Genomic DNA, 18,037 nt, shown 5'->3' with positions numbered 1-18,037 from the left:
CCCTGCAGCCAGCGGACCTGCGTGGCCGGTCCGTAGCCCTTCTGGTTGCGGGCGGCGATGCGGAAGATGACGGCGGGTTTGGTGGTGTGGTCGATGTGGGCGTTGGCGAGGCTGGAGGTCTGGACCCAGCAGGATGGGGTCGGACCACAGTAGACCCTCATGAAGGCCAGCTGGGCCGAACCAGAACCGGAGGAGGTCTGGTTGGACCGGATGGCCAGGTACACCGAGTACTCTGTGATCTGCCCAGTCGTGACAGTGGGAGGCTCCCAGGTGAGCTGGGCGCCGTCCAGGTTCTGCAAAACCACAAACTGGCTCAGAACCAGGACCAGAGACTAGTAACCGTGTTAACCCTGCTGAACAACACCCTGCCGGCTGATTGGTCCAGAGCGTCTCACCTTACTGATCTTGATGGCGCACGGCGCTCCGGGGAAACCGGGAAGGCACGTCTTAAACGTCGACACCTTGGAGAAGGCGCCGCGGCCGCAGATGTTGATGCCGGCGACCCGGAACTTGTAGGCAGTGCCTGGTTGGAGCTCCACCCTCCTCATCTGGCTGTAGTCTGGCAGCACACCTGAGTCGTCCTGCAGGTAAACCACATCACCAATATCACCGGCACCATCAGTATCAGGACTGAAACTTTATTTACACGTGGCGTTCTTACAGCAGCCGTGTCGTCGCTGTCGGGGGCGTAGTAATGAGTGACCACCATGTTGGTAACTTTGACAATGCCGACGTCGAACCACTGAGAGTCTTTCACTGCTGGCTTCACCTGCTTCTAAACGCACAGTTAGCATCTTGTTAGCATCTTGTTAAGAGTGTTGTAAGAATTTCCTCAGCATCTGTTGTTTGTCTATTGTTTGCAAGATGCTAATCTGGCTATATTTTAGCATGTTTTCTGTGTGTACCTGTTAGGCGTGTTAGTGTTAATATATCAGCACATTTGTGTTGTTACCATGATGCTAACCCAGTGTGGCTATGTTCTTAGCATGACACTAATCCTGTGTGGACATGTTGTTAGCATGATGCTAGCCTGGTGTGGCTATGCTGTTAGCATGACACTAATCCTGTGTGGATATGTTGTTAGCATGATGCTAGCCTGGTGTAGCTATGCTGTTAGCATGACACTAATCCTGTGTGGATATGTTGTTAGCATGATGCTAGCCTGGTGTAGCTATGTTGTTAGCGTCTCTCACCGCTGCCGTTGCTGTGATGCCATTGGTCACGTGTGTCAGCGCTGATGCAGTTTGAATCTTGACCTGACCAGCCATTAGAGTTGGGGCGGGGCCAAAAGTGCTGGCCAATCGGGTGACAGCGCAGGTTACGGCTGACGACGTCATCTCGTGTCCGTGACTCTCTGCTGCCGGGTCATTGAGGCTGTCAGCTGGAGCAAGGCCTTCTGGGAAACACAGGAGAAAAAAACTTAATTGACAAGGACAATAGTTACGACGTTCTGCTGATGTCACAAGTTTACCTGCTCCTCAGGTGAAGATGTCTACCTGACAGGTGAGTTCTGATAAAATAAGTTCAGTCTGAATGTTTGGTTACTGGGTTGGACTGAGTCCAACAGAACCGTCACATTAACCAAGCAGCAGAACTTTCAAGGTTAGTTTATTATGTTCCATACAGCAGGTTCTACTGGGGTTCCACCAGCACTGATGGTTTATGTCCAAATGCAGGAACAGTACCAAAACATTAATAGAACAATACCAGAACAATAGCAGAACATTAACGGAACACTGAACTCAATCTGAATGACAGAACAGACTAAAGAACCAGAAATGTTCTTGTTCTGCTGTCGGACACGTTCTTTAATAAAACTGGTTCTGGTTCTACCTGTGGGGACAGTGTGCCGTGGTACTGGTTCTGGCTGGTGGAGGTCCTGCTGCTGTTGGACCAGAGCTGCCAGTTCCTGCTGGGTCAGAACCAGAGGGATGGATGGCTCCGAACAAACCTCAGTGCCACCTGGAGGCGGAAACAAGAGAGAACAGAAAATACTGCTAGTATGTAGTAATATGTGGTATTAAGTGTTACTATGCAGTCGTATGTAGTAGGATGTGGTAAGATGTGGTAGTATTTAGTTGTATGATCAAGAAGGAGTTGCCGCTGGAAGCAGGCTCGAATGCCGCTGTGACCGAACTCCCGCGAGACCGAGCGTGATCCAACATGGCAGCCTGCTGCTGGACCGGACGCAAACATAGTCACCCCCTCTACTCTCTCTTAATCTTTCCTTTCAGTACAATTCGCTCCACTACTGCTTATTCTCTCCTCTACGGACACGCGGAAACATATGTCTAACCTGGACCAACTGGAGGACTTCATACAGGACCAGTACAACAGATTCTGCACCATGGGTCGCTCCTAAAAATAAAAAAACGCGCTCCCAGGACTCATCCGCTCCATCAACCGATTCATCTCCAGTCACAACACCACAAACTCATTGCTGTTCTGATGTAAGTGAGATTCTTTTCTCGACTGATCAGAAAGTCACCACCCTGGACGCCAGAGTCGCCCTAATCGAGGTTCTCCACCGGGAATTCCAGCAGCTCCACCACAGCTTGGAATTCACTCAGAGCCAAATCTAAAAAATCACCCAGGAAAATGAGGCTCTGCAGAACTCTGACTCCACCATGGTGGAGTAAAATCAGAACTCGCAACGGTAACGGCTGAAAATAAGCTCATGAAGGAAAACATCCTGAACCTACAGTCTCACAGCATGAGAGACAAACTGGTCTTTTCCGGAATCCAGAGTCACCCACAGATGCACCCGAAATATTAATCAAAGACTTCACGGTCAGACAGCTCAAACTCCATCAACATCACCTTCCATCGAGTTCACCGCATCAGACAGAAGCCCACTCCACCCGACCCATCGGCACCAAATTTGAACATTTCAAGCAAAAGGAACTGGTGCAGCGTCAGAGGGACGGACTACGGGCTGAATGACCAGTACCCCCCAGAGATCGTCCACAGACAGAAAATCCTGCTCTCCATTGGCAGACAGAAAAACAGCGAAGGTAAGAGAGCAGCCCTCTCAGTGGATAAACTGTACATCGATGGTCAGGTGTTTAAGGATAAGGACATCACCCCCTGGCTTTTCTAAACCCCCCCTCCACTCACACACGGACACACTTCTTTTCACATTGCACACATAAGGCCCCCCCCTCCATCTCTCTTGTGGTGTATATAGATATAATTGTATGTTGTTGCTTTCATTGTTGTTACTTGTTTTGCTGTTGTTTGTGTGTGCCCCCCCCCTTGTGTTTTGTTGCTTGTGTTATCTGCTCAGGTCCTGCTGTGCACATCATGCAACAGTCCAGACAGTCGGTGTACACACACACACACACACACACACACACACACACACACACACACACACACACACACACACACACACACACACACACTCTCTAAATGGCTCAGTATGACATCAGTATCATTTCTAACGTGGAACATCAGAGGTATTGGCTCCCAGACAAACAGAACTAAAATATTTAATCACCTCGATGACCTAAAAGCAGATATTTGCTTACTACAGGAAACACACCTCTCAGATTCAGACCATGATAAGTTAAAATCAGCACAGTTCCCTCATAAATTCTCAGCCCCTTATAACTCAAAACAAAGAGGAGTATGTATTTTGATCAATAAAAAAATCACATTTGTCCACAACACAACCATTACAGACTCCGAAGGATGCTTTATAATCACTAATATATCAATTAACAATAATCCAATAACAATTGCCAATATCTACGGCTCAAACAATGATGTCTCTACCAGTCTCTACCCTGACATATATATATAAATGTGTGTTCATTAGTCAGTATTTTGTTTCTATATGTATATATAGCGTAATCATATATTGTCTCTTCAAATTATTAAAATAATTGACTTTACTGCCATTATCTGCTTCTCATTATCAGTTTAATATTCAGAGTTCAGATGGATTAAATGCGCTGTCAAACAGCGCTGAGTGGAGCGGCTGACCGGACCAAGATGGCGGCCCCACCGCTGGTCAGCCCCAATAGGCAGTAGCGCTCGATGCGTCGTCTACTCTTTATAAATGTCTATGGTATCGCACATGTCTGCATCTTCAAACCATAAACAGGAAGTGAATTCGGTGACGTACGTGCATTACGTTTGCGCTGGGAGCTGCTATGATTGGTGGAACTCACGGGAGGCGGGCCAAAATTGCGGGAAAGTTGCGGTGATTGGACAAAATTGCAAGGCCGCGCAAAATTCGCGGAGATTGGTTGATTTCGCACGATTGCAACATCGCGTGGTAGTGCGTAGTAGTATGCGGTAGTATGTGTTACTATGTGTGTATGTGGTATGTGGTACTCTATGACCTGTTGCCTGTAGTATTGCCTGTATCGTTGCCTGGTGAGTAGACTCCTCTGTTGCCGTAGTGACAATCAGCTGATCTGTGGTCAGTCCTGATGTCACCATCAACGTTGTCGTCCTGGAGACCACCTCACCACCGTCCAATTCTGATGACATCAGCTCCTGAGGTAGGCTGCCATCTGATGACATCATCTGAGGGACATGATTGGTCAGTTGAGTTGCTCTTACACCTGTGTGTGTGTGTGTGTGTGTGTGTTACCTGTGTGTGTGTGTGTGTGTGTGTGTGTTACCTGTGTGTGTGTGTGTGTGTGTGTGTTACCTGTGTGTGTGTGTGTGTGTGTGTGTGTGTGTTACCTGTGTGTGTGTGTGTGTGTGTGTGTGTGTGTGTTACCTGTGTGTGTGTGTGTGTGTGTGTGTGTGTGTGTGTTACCTGTGTGTGTGTGTGTGTTACCTGTGTGTGTGTGTGTTACCTGTGTGTGTGTGTGTGTGTGTGTGTGTGTGTGTGTGTTACCTGTGTGTGTGTGTGTGTGTGTGTGTGTGTGTGTGTGTTACCTGTGTGTTACCTGTGTGTGTGTGTGTGTGTGTGTGTGTTACCTGTGTGTGTGTGTGTGTGTGTGTTACCTGTGTGTGTGTGTGTGTGTGTGTGTTACCTGTGTGTGTGTGTGTGTGTTACCTGTGTGTGTGTGTGTGTTACCTCTGTGTGTGTGTGTGTGTGTGTGTGTGTGTGTGTTACCTCTGTGTGTGTGTTACCTGTGTGTGTGTGTGTGTGTGTGTGTGTGTGTGTGTGTGTGTGTGTGTGTGTGTGTTACCTGTGTGTGTGTGTGTGTGTGTGCGTGTGTGTGTGTGTGTTACCTGTGTGTGTGTGTTACCTGTGTGTGTGTGTGTGTGTTACCTGTGTGTGTGTGTGTGTTACCTCTGTGTGTGTGTTACCTCTGTGTGTGTGTGTGTTACCTGTGTGTGTGTGTGTGTGTGTTACCTCTGTGTGTGTGTTACCTCTGTGTGTGTGTGTGTTACCTGTGTGTGTGTGTGCGTGTGTGTGTGTGTGTGTGTGTGTGTGTGTGTGTGTGTGTGTGTGTTACCTGTGTGTGTGTGTGTGTGTGTGCGTGTGTGTGTGTGTGTGTGTGTGTTACCTGTGTGTGTGTGTGTGTGTGCGTGTGTGTGTGTGTGTGTTACCTGTGTGTGTGTGTGTGTGTGTGTGTGTGTTACCTCTGTGTGTGTGTGTGTTACCTGTGTGTGTGTGTGTGTGTGTGTGTGTGTGTGTGTGTGTGTGTGTGTGTGTGTGTGTTACCTGTGTGCTTCCCTCTACGTGAATCTGTAACACTGACGCAGCTGATGACATCACATGCTCTGACTGGCTGTCTGTCTGCACAGGCTCGTCCCCTTCACCTACTCCCATCACCATAGTGACGGCCTCCAGAGACTCCACCCCCTCCTCTCTGAACAACGAGGAGATCTCCTGCAGAGACAGACACCACTATCATCGTTTCTGTGTGTGCACGTATGTATACGTGTGTGTGTGTGCGTATGTATACGTGTGTGTGTGTGCGTATGTACGTGTGTGTGTGTGTGTCACCGACAGGGATGGATGGTCCAGGTGTGGGCGTGGCTTGTGTAACAGTGGTGACAGCTCTGTTCTGATTGGCTGTTGAGGAGAGGGAGGAGTCAGAGGCGGATTCTCCCTGCAGACTGTCTCCGCCCCGCTGAGCTGCACACACAAAGAGCAGCTGTTAGATTCTGGTCACATGACACACTGTCCAGGTGAGTCCAGGTTACCTGTGGCGGTGGTGGCGGTGTTGGTGGTTCCCGTCTCATGTGTCTCACACGGTGGGTTAAAACACATCTGGAACACAAACACACATCAGCACACCTCCAACCAATCAGTGTTCACCACTAACCTGTTCTGGCCAGGTGTGCTCTCACCTGTCGGACCCCTCCTGCCCCAGCAGTGGTGGCAGTGTTGGTGGTTTCAGTCTCGTGTGTCTCACAGGGCGGGTTGGAGCAGACCAGCATCACTGTGACATCATCAGTGACATCATTAACCCACCTCAGTCTTACCTCTGCAGTATTAACCTATATCAGTACTATAGCAATACTGTGTTTCTCTGAGTTTCCAGTAGTAGTACTTGTTCCTGTACCTGCAGTGTCTCCTGAGTCTCCCTCTGCAGTAGTACTTGCAGTACTGATGGGCTCTTCTGAGGTCGGAGACGCCATGATGGAGGCGGGAAGATCCTGGACCAGAGGCTCTGCGCCGCTGGGGGGCGTGGCCAGAGTCACCTGAGACAAACGCAGTATTACTACAGGAAAATACTGCAGTACTAATACAAGAAAATACTACAGTATTACTACAGGGAAATACTGCAGTACTAATACATGAAAATATTACAGTATAACTAAAGGAAAATACTGCAATAACACTACAGGAAAATACTGCAATATTACTACAGGAAAATACTGCAATATTACTACAGGAAAATACTGCAGTACTACTACAGGAAAATACTACAGTATTACTACAGGAAAATACTGCAGTACGACTACAGGAAAATACTACAGTACTACTACAGGAAAATACTGCAATATTACTACAGGAAAATACTGCAGTACTACTACAGGAAAATACTACAGTATTACTACAGGAAAATACTGCAGTACGACTACAGGAAAATACTGCAGTACTACTACAGGAAAATACTGCAATATTACTACAGGAAAATACTGCAGTACGACTACAGGAAAATACTGCAGTACGACTACAGGAAAATACTGCAGTACTACTACAGGAAAATACTGCAATATTACTACAGGAAAATACTACAGTATTACTACAGGAAAATACTACAGTACTACTACAGGAAAATACTGCAGTACTACTACAGGAAAATACTGCAATATTACTACAGGAAAATACTGCAGTACTACTACAGGAAAATACTGCAATATTACTACAGGAAAATACTGCAATATTACTACAGGAAAATACTACAGTATTACTACAGGAAAATACTGCAATATTACTACAGGAAAATACTACAGTATTACTACAGGGAAACACTACAGTATTACTACAGGGAAACACTACAGTATTACTACAGGGAAATACTACAGTATTACTACAGGGAAATACTACAGTATTACTACAGGGAAATACTACAGTATTACTACAGGGAAATACTACAGTACTACTACAAGGAAATACTACAGTATTACTACAGGAAAATATTAAAGTACTACTACAGGGAAATACTACAGTGTTACTACAGGGAAATACTACAGTATTACTACAGGGAAATACTACAGTATTACTACAGGAAAATACGACAGTATTACTACAGGAAAATACGACAGTATTACTACAGAGAAATACTACAGTATTACTACAGGGAAATACTACAGTATTACTACAGGGAAATACTACAGTACTACTACAGGGAAATACTACAGTATTACTACAGGGAAATACTACAGTACTACTACAGGGAAATACTACAGTATTACTACAGGGAAACACTACAGTATTACTACAGGAAAATACGACAGTATTACTACAGGGAAATACTACAGTACTACTACAAGGAAATACTACAGTATTACTACAGGGAAATACTACAGTACTACTACAGGGAAATACTACAGTATTACTACAGGGAAATATTACAGTACTACTACAAGGAAATACTACAGTATTACTACAGGGAAACACTACAGTATTACTACAGGGAAATACTGCAGTACTAATACATGAAAATATTACAGTATAACTAAAGGAAAATACTGCAATAACACTACAGGAAAATACTGCAATATTACTACAGGAAAATACTGCAATATTACTACAGGAAAATACTGCAGTACTACTACAGGAAAATACTACAGTATTACTACAGGAAAATACTGCAGTACGACTACAGGAAAATACTACAGTACTACTACAGGAAAATACTGCAATATTACTACAGGAAAATACTGCAGTACTACTACAGGAAAATACTACAGTATTACTACAGGAAAATACTGCAGTACGACTACAGGAAAATACTGCAGTACTACTACAGGAAAATACTGCAATATTACTACAGGAAAATACTGCAGTACGACTACAGGAAAATACTGCACTACTACTACAGGAAAATACTACAGTATTACTACAGGAAAATACTGCAATATTACTACAGGAAAATACTACAGTATTACTACAGGAAAATACTACAGTATTACTACAGGAAAATATTAAAGTACTACTACAGGGAAACACTACAGTATTACTACAGGGAAATACTACAGTATTACTACAGGGAAATACTACAGTATTACTACAGGGAAATACTACAGTATTACTACAGGGAAATACTACAGTACTACTACAAGGAAATACTACAGTATTACTACAGGAAAATATTAAAGTACTACTACAGGGAAATACTACAGTGTTACTACAGGGAAATACTACAGTATTACTACAGGGAAATACTACAGTATTACTACAGGGAAATACTACAGTATTACTACAGGGAAATACTACAGTATTACTACAGGGAAATACTACAGTATTACTACAGGAAAATACGACAGTATTACTACAGAGAAATACTACAGTATTACTACAGGGAAATACTACAGTATTACTACAGGGAAATACTACAGTACTACTACAGGGAAATACTACAGTATTACTACAGGGAAATACTACAGTACTACTACAGGGAAATACTACAGTATTACTACAGGGAAACACTACAGTATTACTACAGGGAAATACTACAGTATTACTACAGGAAAATACGACAGTATTACTACAGGGAAATACTACAGTACTACTACAAGGAAATACTACAGTATTACTACAGGGAAATACTACAGTATTACTACAGGGAAATACTACAGTACTACTACAGGGAAATACTACAGTATTACTACAGGGAAATATTACAGTACTACTACAAGGAAATACTACAGTATTACTACAGGGAAACACTACAGTATTACTACAGGGAAATACGACAGTATTACTACAGGGAAATACTACAGTACTACTACAAGGAAATACTACAGTATTACTACAGGGAAACACTACAGTACTACTACAGGGAAATACTACAGTATTACTACAGGGAAATACTACAGTACTACTACAAGGAAATACTACAGTATTACTACAGGGAAACACTACAGTATTACTACAGGAAAATACGACAGTACTACTACAAGGAAATACTACAGTATTACTACAGGGAAATACTACAGTACTACTACAGGGAAATACTACAGTATTACTACAGGGAAATACTACAGTACTACTACAGGGAAATACTACAGTATTACTACAGGGAAATACTACAGTACTACTACAGGAAAATACGACAGTATTACTACAGGAAAATATTAAAGTACTACTACAGGGAAATACTACAGTATTACTACAGGGAAATACTACAGTACTACTACAGGGAAATACTACAGTATTACTACAGGAAAATACGACAGTATTACTACAGGGAAATACTACAGTGTTACTACAGGAAAATACGACAGTACTACTACAAGGAAATATTACAGTATTACTACAGGAAAATATTAAAGTACTACTACAGGGAAATACTACAGTATTACTACAGGGAAATACTACAGTATTACTACAGGGAAATACTACAGTATTACTACAGGAAAATACGACAGTATTACTACAGGGAAATACTACAGTACTACTACAAGGAAATATTACAGTATTACTACAGGAAAATATTAAAGTACTACTACAGGAAAATACGACAGTATTACTACAGGGAAATACTACAGTATTACTACAGGGAAATACTACAGTATTACTACAGGGAAATACTGCAGTATCAAAGTAAGGGCAGAATACTGCAGTATAACTGGCAATACCACATAAGGGTACTGCAGTATCACTCTGAGGCCGTTTTCAGGTGAACTACCTGTTGGAGTGTGGCTGCGGTTGCCGTGGCGATGGTTGCTAAGTTGGTGATGGACGTCACCAGGGAGGCGTTACCTCCAGCAACCGTGGAGACACTTCCTGTTACTGTCCTCATGGAGACACCTGCTGACACACAAGAGACACACACCTGTCAGACACACCTGTCCATGTGTGTTTCTGAGGTTGTGAGTTCCACCTGAAGTCAGGAGCACCTCCACTCACCTGTAGTTGCCTTGACGACCACTGTGGCGATGGTGCCGATGGCTCCAGGTGAGACCAGCCTAACTCCACCCATTGGGATGGTCCTGAGGATTCTACCTGCTGTACCTGGAGCTCCTTTCAGCACCACCTACACACACACACACACACACACACACACACACACACACACACACACACACACACACACACGTTTGTACTTCTATCTTAGTGAGGACATCCATAGGCGTAATACATTTCCTAGAGCCTTACCCTAACCTTAACCATCACAACTGATTGCCTAACCCTAATCCTTACCCTAACCAAACCTCAATTCATACCTGTTCTCTAAAAACAAGTCTTCACCCTCAAACATGGCTGTTTCAAAGTGAGGACCGGCCAAAATGTCCTCACTTTGATAGTTAAATGCAGAAAATGGTACTCACCATGTAACAAGCACAAGCACAAGCACACACACACACACACACACACACACACACACACACACACACACACACACACACACACACACACACACACACACACACACACACACACACACACACACACACACACACACACACACACACACACACACACACACACACACACACACACACACACACACACACACACACACACACACACACACACACACACACACACACACACACACCGTGTGATAGCTACCTGTGTGCAGAGGTGGGTAGTAACGAGTTACATTTACTCCGTCTCATTTATTTACGTAACTTAAAAAAAAAACACTTCTGAGAGCAGTTTCTCTCTGCCATACTTTTTACTTGAGTAGATCTGTGAAGAAGAAACGCTGCTATGACTCTGTTACACCGGGCTACACTCCACTCATTACTTTTCATTTACCACATTAGATCTGCTTTATTTTGCTGGAGAGATGCCCCCAGTAGATCTACCACATGACCGTGATTCACCAATCAGACGCAGCAACAAGAATCACGTGACTCCGTTTCACCAGACGTCATCCTGTGGTCACATCAGCGGCACAAACTCTTCACACGTTGCAGACAGGGAATGAAAAAACGGGGGTGTTTTCTACAAGTTTGACTTGCATCGGAGTCCGATATGAGCATAGATATGTGTGTCTTCTGCTTTTGTCTTCTGTTTACTAACACAGGCTAAGTGAAGCGTGACGTCAGGCTTGATAGGTCCATGTGGGTGGGGGGGTTAGGATATTCAGGTCCAGCCATAGTTCTAAGGTTATTTTCTCTCTACTGAGCCTGGGCCATTTGGAGGGAAGTGAAACACAGTATGTGTTGTCACTGGAAGTAGTTTTCACTGTTCAAACATACAAACATGACCTTACTACAGGTATTTGTTTCAAAGCTTTATGTTGTGAAAAACTGAGATTTGGAAATTTGTGTTTCTTGTGCCTTAACTTGTCATTTTGTAAAGATGTTGTTTATTTTTGCTATTTTTTTTTTGGTTTTATTATTTGGAAATACCAGAACTTTGACATTATTTTACATTTTTGTCTGTCTGATCTCATCATTTCTAAAAAAACAAATCAGACATTACAATCAAACAGTTACTCAGTACTTTCAGTACTCGAGTAGTCTTCTCACCAAATACTTTACTCTTACTTGAGTAATTTGACTACTTTTTACTTATACTTGAGTGACATTTTGAAGTAATGTTACTCTTACTTGAGTACAATTTTTGGCTACTCTACCCACCTCTCTCTGTGTTAGCTACCTGTGTGTTAGCTACCTGTGTGTTAGCTACCTGTGTGTTAGCTACCTGTGTGTTCGCTACCTGTGTGTTAGCTACCTGTGTGTTAGCTACCTGTGTGTTAGCTACCTGTGTGTTCGCTACCTGTGTGTTCGCTACCTGTGTGTTCGCTACCTGTGTGTTAGCTACCTGTGTGTTAGCTACCTGTGTGTTAGCTACCTGTGTGACCCCCTGCTGGCTGGCTGCAGAGATCTTGGGGAAGGCGGTGATTATTTTTCCGGCTGTTCCTGGCGTCCCCATCTTGGTGGTGAGGAATGTGATTGGACTGTTGCCACCTGTAGGGGGAGGAGCTTCATTCAGTCCCTTTAAACATAACCCAGCTCAGGTGTGTTCAGGTGTGTCGATGCTGTACCTGCTGCCCCCTGCAGCGCTGACACTGGAATGGTCTTGATGATGGTGGGTTTGGATCCAGCCTGCACGGTGCTCAGGATGGTGGTGGGCTTCCCATCTGCAGACGTCACCAATTTCAAGATGGTTCCTGGAGGCAGAGCGGCCTTTGTCTGCACACACAGGATTTACAGATCAGCTGCTGCTGTATCTAACGAAGCAAAGTTCTACCTTCAGACTACAACTATTTGACTTCAGACTGAATCCTGGTTCCTCCTTCCATCTCCTCTAACAGTTCTGACCAACCTCCTACCAACACTGAATTTCACCCACAATGACCTTTTAAACCAGAAACACATCCAGGAACCAAAGATTGTTTCTAGAACTCTGAATTGTTCACACGAGGACACATCCCATAATACTGATGATCACAGCTGGTTATAGAGAAACTCAACAGAAACCAGATTTAGTGTTCAGACTGAGACACCTGGATGGATTTAAACTGATCCAGAGTCAGTTTTGACCAGAACTCAGATGTTTCTCCTCCTAAATGTCATGGTTCTAATTCTGGACCCTCCTCTATGGACTTCAAGGACCTGGAATGTTCTAAGTGGGACTAAACAAAGACTGGAAGCAGGAAAGGAGAACGTCCCCCAGAGAAAGTTCTAGAGTAGACCTACTGACAGCTGGATAAAGTTCTAGAGTAGACCTACCGACAACTCTAGAAAGTTCTAGAGTAGACCTACCGACAACTGGAGAAAGTTCTGGAGTAGACCTACCGACAACTGGAGAAAGTTCTGGAGTAGACCTACCGACAACTGGAGAAAGTTCTGGAGTAGACCTACCGACACCTGGAGAAAGTTCTAGAGTAGACCTACCGACAACTGGAGAAAGTTCTAGAGTAGACCTACTGACAGCTGGATAAAGTTCCAGAGTAGACCTACCGACAACTTGAGAAAGTTCTGGAGTAGACCTACCGACAACTCTAGAAAGTTCTAGAGTAGACCTACCGACACCTGGAGAAAGTTCTAGACTAGACCTACTGACAGCTGGATAAAGTTCTAGAGTAGACCTACCGACAACTCGAGAAAGTTCTGGAGTAGACCTACCGACAACTGGAGAAAGATCTAGAGTAGACCTACCAACACCTGGATAAAGTTCTAGAGTAGACCTACTGACAGCTGGATAAAGTTCCAGAGTAGACCTACCGACAACTCGAGAAAGTTCTAGAGTAGACCTACCGACAACTCGAGAAAGATCTAGAGTAGACCTACCAACACCTGGAGAAAATTCTAGAGTAGACCTACCAACACCTGGAGAAAGTTCTGGAGTAGACCTACCAACACCTGGAGAAAGTTCTAGAGTAGACCTACCAACACCTGGAGAAAGTTCTAGAGTAGACCTACCAACACCTGGAGAAAGTTCTAGAGTAGACCTACCAACACCTGGAGAAAGTTCTGGAGTAGACCTACCAACACCTGGAGAAAGTTCTAGAGTAGACCTACCGACAACTGGAGAAAGTTCTAGAGTAGACCTACCAACACCTGGAGAAAGTTCTGGAGTAGACCGACCAACACCTGGAGAAAGTTCTAGAGTAGACCTACCAACACCTGGAGAAAGTTCTAGAGTAGACCTACCGACAACTGGAGAAAGTTCTGGAGTAGACCTACCGACAACTGGAGAAAGATCTAGAGTAGACCTACCAACACCTGGAGAAAGTTCTAGAGTAGACCTACCAACACCTGGAGAAAGTTCTAGAGTAGACCTACCAACACCTGGAGAAAGTTCTAGAGTAGACCTACCGACAACTGGAGAAAGATCTAGAGTAGACCTACCGACAACTAGACAGTTGTCGGTAGGTCTACTCTAGAATTTTCTCCAGGAGATGTTCTCCTCTGTGGACTTCAAGGACCTGGAATTCTGGAAATGTTCCCAGTCTGAAGATAGAACTCTGATCATTGATAAAGTTTCTGCAGATGAAGAACCAGATGTTCTCAGGAGGGAACTGATTGATTTTTCACTGAAGAAATATTCTCCAACAGAAGTGCTGCCTCATTCTTCATACTTTATATTTCATATTGGACCTCTGTGAGGGATCTAGAAGACATACTGGGTCAGACTGGTTCAGTGCTGACAGTTGCTCCACTATTTGTTAAAAAGAAATGAAGAAACATCTAAAGACAGCCTGTAATATAATATATATAGCACCCTCCATAATTAGGTTAAGATGTGTTGAAACCCTTAAAATAAATTCAATTTTTATTGCAGAAGCTTACTCTCACACTGAAAATCGTAGAAAAATGTATGATAGGAGAAAATTAGGTGCCGTTTTGTTGGCAGAAGGGGGTTTACAAAGTATTAACATCAGAGGTGCTAATAATTGTGGCACACATGATTTGATGTAAAATAATTATTTCTTAATGTGTGATTTTTTTCCCCACTGAATAAATGCACTTGAATTAAAGGTTGGATTTTGCTCTTTTTTTCATTGTGATCCTATATTATTTAGAAAAAAACTGAATCTATTACAAGCTGAAGAACACATCTTAGCCACGGGTGCCAATAATTATGGAGGGCTCTGCAGATATATAGAGGAGTACCTGGAGAATCTGGGTTACTGGGCTGCTCCCAGTCTGACCAGTAGCAGTTCTGCTCTGAACTGCTGACATGACCTTCCCCAGGTTACCAATCTGAAACAGAGACAGTGATCTGTCTTTATATCCAGTCCACATGATTGGCTGAGTGTCGATCATGTGAGAGTACATCTGAGTGGCCGGGAAACTCGCCTGGAGAGGACAAGAACCACCTCAAACTGTGTTGTGTTGTTGATCAGATTGTGTTGTTGTTGTTGTGCTTTTCTGTTGTTGTTGTTGTTTTGTTGTGGTGTTGTAACTGTGTGGTGTTGTTGTGTTAGTGTTGTTGCTATGTGTTGTATTGTTGCATTATTGTGTTGTGTTGCTGTTCTTGTATTGGGCTTTTGTGTGTTGTTGTGTCGAAGTATTATGTTATTGCTGTATTGTGTTGTTGTTGTGTTGTTATTGTGTTGTGTTATTGTTGTATTGTGTGGATGTTGTTGTGTTGTTATTGTATCGTGTTATGTTATTGTGTTGTTGAATTGTGTTATTGTGTTGTCGTTGTTGTGTTATTGTGTTGTGTTGTGATTGTGTTGTGATTGTGTTATTGTTGTATTGTGTTGTTGTGTTATTGGGTTGTTGTTGTATTGTTATTGTGTTGCGTTACTGTTGTATTGTGTTGTGTTATTGTGTTGCATTGTGTTATTGCATTGTCATTGTTGTGTTGTTATTGTGTTGTTGTATTGTGTTATTGTTGTATTGTGTTGTGATTGTGTTGTTGTATTGTTATTGTGTTGCGTTATTGTTGTGTTGTTGTTTTTGATGTATTGTGTTATTGTTGTGTTGTTATTGTGTTACGTTGTGTTGCGTTATTGTTGTATTGTGTTGTTTTGGATGTATTGTGTTATTGTTGTGTTATTGTGTTGTGTTATGTTGTTGTTGTGTTGTATTGTGTTATTGTGTTGTCATTATTGTGTTGTTGTGTTGTGATTGTGTTGTTATTGTGTTGTGTTATTGTGTTGAGTTAGTGTTGTTGTGTTGTGATTGTGTTGTTATTGTTGTATTGTGTTGTTGTGTTGTTATTGGGCTGTTGTGTTATTGTGTTGTGTTATGTTGTTGTTGTGTTGTATTGTGTTATTGTGTTGTCATTATTGTGTTGTTGTGTTGTGATTGTGTTGTGATTGTGTTGTGTTATTGTGTTGAGTTAGTGTTGTTGTGTTGTGATTGTGTTGTTATTGTTGTATTGTGTTGTTGTGTTGTTATTGGGTTGTTGTGTTATTGTGTTGCGTTACTGTTGTGTTGTTGTGTTGTTATTGTGTCGTTATTGTGTTGTGTTATTGTTGTATTGTGTTGTGTTGTTATTGTGTTGTTGTATTGTATTGTTGTTGATGTGTTATTGTGTTATGTTGCGTTATTGTTGTATTGTGTTTTTGATGTATTGTGTTATTGTTGTGTTGTTATTGTGTTGTGTTGTCGTCGTACCACTTTCATGCTGCTGGGTTCTGGACTGATCTTCGTTGCAGGCGTTAATGTGACGTTTCTGGATGGAGGGATCTTCTGTGTCGCTGCAGCTTCAGCTCCCAGATCAGCCATGCTGCTCATATGAGGACTGCTGCTGATTGGCTGAGAGACAGGAAGAAGGCGTCACATGGTGCAGTGAGAGCTGTGATGTCAGTGAGGTCAGAGTCATACAGGTGTGTTTACCGTCTGACCGGGCCGAGCAGGTACGTTAACACCGACACCTGCGGGGAGAGTCGGCATGGCAACCGGAGATGTGGGCGTGGCCTGTCTCACTGTGCTGATGGAGGCTCCACCAACTGAGCATGGAGCTGCTGCCACCTTCAGGACGGCTGCAGAAACACAGCTGACAGGTGAGGGACAGTCCCATTTGCCTGTCCTGCATCTACCTGTACAGGTGTGACACTCACCTGGCGCTGTAGCGGCCAGGAGGGCGCTCTGGACGGCCGATGACGGAGCTCCAGGTGTGATGGTGAGGGCGGGGCTGGATCCAGGTGAGGGGGTCACAGGTGAGGCAGGAACATCGCACCTTTGCAGCTGCAGCAGGTAGGTGTCAGCGGTCTGAGACGGCCCCCAGCTCACCTCCAGAGACGACGTGTTGGCCCGGACTAGCTGTACCCGGGACGGGGCGCAGGGACGCTCTGATGACGCACAGGTGGGACAGGTAAACAAACAGCTTCCTGTCCTCAGGTGTGTATGTGGGGATCCTCACCTGTCTCCAGATACCACAGGTCCTTGCAGCACACCTGGCCGTGCCAGGCCTTGCGGTATCCATCTCTGCCACTCCACACATAGAGTCTGGAGTTGATGGCCACGCTGCAGTGACCCGCCCGAGCTTTGGGGACGCTGTCCTCCACGCTGTCCATCACAACCGTCTCCCAGCACGACGAGTCTGAGACAGGTGAGGAGACAGCCAATGAACAGTTGTCTGTGTGTGTGTGTGTGTGTGTGTGTGTGTGTGTGTGTGTGTGTGTGTGTGTGTGTGTGTGTGTGTGTGTGTGTGTGTGTGTGTGTGTGTGTGTGTGTGTGTACCCAGGTTGAGGCAGGCCAGTGTGTTGGTGCACTTCCACTCCTTCTCATGAGTCTCCACTTTAACTTCATCCATCATCAGAGGAACCCAACCTCCAAACACAAACATCCTGAGGACAGGTCAGTCATAGCAGGTCCTCCAAACATCACCAAGGTTCACTCTCCATACCTGGCTACATCTCCATGGTAACTGATGCTGAGGAGCTCGATCTCCATGGTAACTGATGCTGAACGGTCTGAACGTTCCTAAAACCTCTGAATGAATCCGTTACAGCATCACACATTGGATGCATCCTGTTACCATGGAAACCTGCATGTATCCAGCTGCTGATGCAGACATCCCATAAATGTG

The 18,037-nt window shown here is 44.0% G+C and overlaps 1 protein-coding gene across 15 annotated transcripts in view; it reads right to left on the bottom strand.

The window, feature by feature from the left end:
- LOC110966545 (host cell factor 1-like) overlaps nucleotides 1–18,037 on the bottom strand; it is a 28,132-nt gene that overhangs the window by 3,444 nt on the left and 6,651 nt on the right. For 4 of the 15 annotated variants that reach the window (XM_051950040.1, XM_051950033.1, XM_051950042.1 and 1 more), the window contains exons 6-25: nucleotides 17,689–17,795; nucleotides 17,369–17,548; nucleotides 16,843–17,297; nucleotides 16,621–16,761; nucleotides 15,166–15,255; nucleotides 12,591–12,738; nucleotides 12,383–12,513; nucleotides 10,499–10,625; nucleotides 10,278–10,402; nucleotides 6,480–6,618; nucleotides 6,265–6,356; nucleotides 6,118–6,184; nucleotides 5,922–6,049; nucleotides 5,633–5,800; nucleotides 4,350–4,536; nucleotides 1,834–1,962; nucleotides 1,194–1,396; nucleotides 662–775; nucleotides 396–581; nucleotides 2–293 (exon numbers count right to left, since the gene is read on the bottom strand). In XM_051950040.1, the coding sequence (XP_051806000.1) occupies nucleotides 2–293; nucleotides 396–581; nucleotides 662–775; nucleotides 1,194–1,396; nucleotides 1,834–1,962; nucleotides 4,350–4,536; nucleotides 5,633–5,800; nucleotides 5,922–6,049; nucleotides 6,118–6,184; nucleotides 6,265–6,356; nucleotides 6,480–6,618; nucleotides 10,278–10,402; nucleotides 10,499–10,625; nucleotides 12,383–12,513; nucleotides 12,591–12,738; nucleotides 15,166–15,255; nucleotides 16,621–16,761; nucleotides 16,843–17,297; nucleotides 17,369–17,548; nucleotides 17,689–17,795 (3,209 nt within the window). The remainder of the gene's footprint in view (nucleotide 1; nucleotides 294–395; nucleotides 582–661; nucleotides 776–1,193; nucleotides 1,397–1,833; nucleotides 1,963–4,349; nucleotides 4,537–5,632; nucleotides 5,801–5,921; nucleotides 6,050–6,117; nucleotides 6,185–6,264; nucleotides 6,357–6,479; nucleotides 6,619–10,277; nucleotides 10,403–10,498; nucleotides 10,626–12,382; nucleotides 12,514–12,590; nucleotides 12,739–15,165; nucleotides 15,256–16,620; nucleotides 16,762–16,842; nucleotides 17,298–17,368; nucleotides 17,549–17,688; nucleotides 17,796–18,037) is intronic. The other 11 variants (XM_051950043.1, XM_051950046.1, XM_051950047.1 and 8 more) reach the window with 8 other exon arrangements.

Source organism: Acanthochromis polyacanthus, chromosome 6, assembly GCF_021347895.1.
Source record: "Acanthochromis polyacanthus isolate Apoly-LR-REF ecotype Palm Island chromosome 6, KAUST_Apoly_ChrSc, whole genome shotgun sequence".
Lineage (NCBI taxonomy): Eukaryota > Metazoa > Chordata > Actinopteri > Pomacentridae > Acanthochromis > Acanthochromis polyacanthus.
The sequence above is the reverse complement of the archived record's forward strand: the minus strand, read 5'-3'. Positions and strand labels throughout refer to the sequence as shown.